General features: G+C 47.2%; 1 protein-coding gene across 1 annotated transcript in view; it reads left to right on the top strand.

Annotated features, from left to right (window-relative positions):
- itga11b (integrin, alpha 11b) overlaps positions 1-3,690 on the top strand; it is a 41,163-nt gene that overhangs the window by 24,882 nt on the left and 12,591 nt on the right. Inside the window, exons 16-20 of the mRNA XM_046036981.1 lie at positions 1,512-1,651; positions 2,043-2,153; positions 2,303-2,388; positions 2,483-2,687; positions 3,492-3,590. Of these exons, the coding sequence (XP_045892937.1) occupies positions 1,512-1,651; positions 2,043-2,153; positions 2,303-2,388; positions 2,483-2,687; positions 3,492-3,590 (641 nt within the window). The remainder of the gene's footprint in view (positions 1-1,511; positions 1,652-2,042; positions 2,154-2,302; positions 2,389-2,482; positions 2,688-3,491; positions 3,591-3,690) is intronic.

Raw genomic sequence — 3,690 nt, 5'->3', positions numbered from 1 at the left:
GCCAATCCCAGCTGACATTGGGCTCAAGGCGGGGTACACCCTGGACAGGTCGCCAGTCCATTGCAGGGCCACACATAGACAAACAACCAGTCACACTCACACAATTTAGAGACATCAATCAACCTAGTCTGCATGTCTTTGGATGGTGGGAGGAGAGCACCCGGAGAGTCAGGACCACTTTGGTCAAATAAACTTTTATCGATCTGCAGCAGGGATGTTTGGCCGGATGGCTCTGTTCTGGGACCTCCCGGCCCTTCCACATGCCGAGGCATGCAGAGCGGCGGGGTTCAGAACAAAGCAGGCGTCAATGACAACAGAAATGACATTGATTAGTCAGACACAGCATGAAAGCAGGAGCTCAGGTGGAGGCGGGTTGCAAAGCAGCAGGGGTAGGCAGGTCGGTGCAGCTTTGCCAATGGATGCAAAGAGGGGAATCAGCTGAGCCATGAGCTGATGTGGCTGGCTTGAGATTGGCTGCTTTCAGCGGATGTAGCTGGGATGTGAGATGAGCTTGACTTTGCTGCCTGCCTGAAATAACTTTTTGCAATTTTGCATCCCTACAGTTTGACCGCTGTCAATAGGGACAGCTGTACACGTGAACTTGTCATGACTTCATCACTTATGATCCAAAAGTAGCAAGCTGACAATGTTGCTAACAGCCAAACATCAGGTGTGACAACACAAGACAAAACAAGCAACATTACTGAGTCCAGTAGAAAGAAGGCCAGCTCAGCTTTTCGGCCTCTGCCAGGATATACATACGGAGAATGGAGCTAGCTTCTTCCGAAGAACTCAGATTGTACATGATGTTGCTTCTTCTTGCAGCTTGCTGAAGAGTTTAGTTGGTGTGATGTGGCGCCGTAAGCATTACGGCGTTGTCGTCATAAATGTCTTGCGTGGGATTCTAATGTTACATAGCACTTTAGCAGGAACTGCGGACCTGGAGTGGTAATAACAGAGACGCTGTTCACCCTATTACCAGTCAGCGTAGCATCAAAATGATTTCAAAGAAGTTTAAAGATACACGCACTACATAATGCTGGTTTAATTTCTGAATAAACAATGATTTTCTCAGTACCAGCTTCTACTTCCCCTTCAGTGGACAAAGTAATATGTCTTGCTACCGTTTGCTCTTACAGGCCTCCGCTCCTCCTTTCATTACATTTACATGAGTGTGAAGTTGGAAACCGAGACGAAATGAAGTGTTAGAGTTACTGGAGCTTGGCTATGTAATCTTATTACGTACATTCACATAACAGAATTCAACAGAACTACTCAGTGATTCATGTTTCATTTTGCCAACTTTTCAGAAATAACCATAAAACATTTGGAAACATAACAAGTACAGTTTGCACTAATGAGGACACCAGGTGACATCACTTCCTCTCATATCACCTGAAAGACCTGTAAAGTCTGTTCTCTGTGTATTTACAGTCTCGATGTGCTGCATGTGAGCGGGATACGACTGCTTTGCCTCTTTTAAGCCCCCTTTCTCCTCCTTGTCCCCCCAGCTGTTTGGTACAGTCTGGGATTGGATGAGAGGCGTTTTCCTCCTCGAGCTGTTCTGGACAAATCAGACCGGCAGCAGCCCAAGAGTCTGTTTCTGCAGGCTGGAGGTCAGAGCTGCCAACGCCTCGGCTTCTCCATCCAGGTCAGAATAACCCTCCATTTTAAAATGTAGTCCTACGGCCTTTCTGAAACTAGACCCTTGCCACTTGACCCCCTCCTCACCCTCACAGCTAAATCGAGCTCCCTAACCCACGTAGGGTTTAAATAAAGCGGCCAACTTTCGAACGAACTAGCCTCTCCCGAGCGTAAATAGGATCTGACGTTAGCGCGGCACTCACTGCTGTAACATGTGGATCAAATAAACACAGTTGTGTTAAGATTCAGGAGTGATGTTGAGGAAAAGGGTGTTTTTTTGCAATAACGGAACTGAAAGCATTTGTCACTTCTTTTGTGTTTGATTTTGAATATTGAGAGTCAGATTCAGTGTGAAACCCCGAACACACAAACACCACTCACACCGTTTCTCTGAACAGGAGACGACTGATTACGGACGTCCCATTGCGGTCGTCCTTGAGACGGGGTTGCAGAGCCCAGACGAGGGGCCGGTGTTGGACCCCGACTGGTCGAGCATCCTGAGGGCCGAGGTGAGATTTTCTCGTGGTATTTACATCCAGGTGGTGTCACATTTGTCTCTCAGTCTGTCGTTGAGTTTTTGTTGAGCTCCAGAGTCCTGATGGAGGCTGATGTCTAAGTCGGCCTCATCAAAGAATAATCCCTTTTCTTCTCGCCGTAGCTTCCTTTCTGGAACGGCTGTGAGCAGGAAGATACCTGCGTTCCCGACCTCATCCTCCACTCTCACACTGACCTCATGGATGTTCAGTGAGCAGCCTAACACCCAGTCTTCATTAACACACGTGAATCATTGACATGCATTAAGGAGCCCAGGTAATCGTTTTCTGTGTTTCACCTGAAGGCAGTTCTGCAACTCGAGGGACCGGCCCGCCTGGTCAATCTGCAGCCACCAGGTGGCGTCAGAGGGCTCGGTGTTTGTTGTGGAGCCCGGGCGGAGGAGGATGGTGGTGTTTGCGCGACTGGAGAATCAGGGAGAGAACGCCTACGGAGCTGCCATCCGCATCTCCACCTCCTCCAACCTCCTCTTCTCCAGCCTCATAGTCAAGGTGTTGTGGTGCATGGCAGGGTTTGGGAAGAAAACTACTGTTATTCTTGTAGGCAAACATTTTAGGTAACTTGCAGTGGGAGCATTTCTAACACTTGCACAAAATATACAAAAAACTCTTCATGTTCAACAGTTGTTGACCCCAAACACTTGCCCCAAAGCCGAATTATAAATTTACCTCCCGTTCCCCAAAACAACATATATGACCGTTGGAAAGTACCAGCAGCAGATGTACCGGACCTTGATGTTAAACACGTGGTTAACGTTTGCAGTTTGGTTTGGCTGAGTCAACAAAACATGGTTAGGCATGTGAGGGTACGTACATCACGTAACGTAACTCACTGATAGGGCTGTCATGACATCAGATTTTTACTTCACAATTATGATAACTAAAATAAAGTACGATAACGATATTGCCTAGCTGACCTGAATCCAGACAGAAAATACCACGTCTTCTTATTGTTTTGTTGTCCCATTTTATGCAAGGTGGCATTTTTTAAATAACACGTTATCGTTAATATGAGAAAACCCCTTGTTACCGATGTAATTTTATTGCACTTAAAACTTTAAATAATATGAACGTCGGCCTTCTGGGTGGTTTGTTTGAGCCCTCCATTCACCAAACCACCTTCTTACTCGCAGACTCTCTCACTCTTTATAATACGTCACCTGACTTCCCGTCATACTTACTTTGGCCACTAGAGGTCGACCTATACGGCTGGTACTGTAACATTCACGCCACATTCACGTCATGTCAGACGGAAGGTGACTGTGCGACTCAGCAGGCTCCTCCTCTTCCCCACAGGACCAATCAGATATCCAGATAGAGTGCTACTCTGACGACAGACTGGCCAATCAGAGGAGCTGTAACATCAGCGCGCCGTTCATGAAATCCTTGTCCCAGGTTTGTGAGTATTTCTCTGTCAGGTAAAAACACTTTTCACTTGCATTGTGGGAAATGTAGGACCTATACTCGGGGGGGGGGGGGGGGGGGGGTTAATTAA

Source organism: Micropterus dolomieu, linkage group LG22 (assembly GCF_021292245.1).
Source record: "Micropterus dolomieu isolate WLL.071019.BEF.003 ecotype Adirondacks linkage group LG22, ASM2129224v1, whole genome shotgun sequence".
In the NCBI taxonomy this organism is placed as follows: Eukaryota; Metazoa; Chordata; class Actinopteri; order Centrarchiformes; family Centrarchidae; genus Micropterus; species Micropterus dolomieu.
Note: the sequence above shows the minus strand (reverse complement) of the source record. Positions and strands in the feature narration are given on the sequence as shown.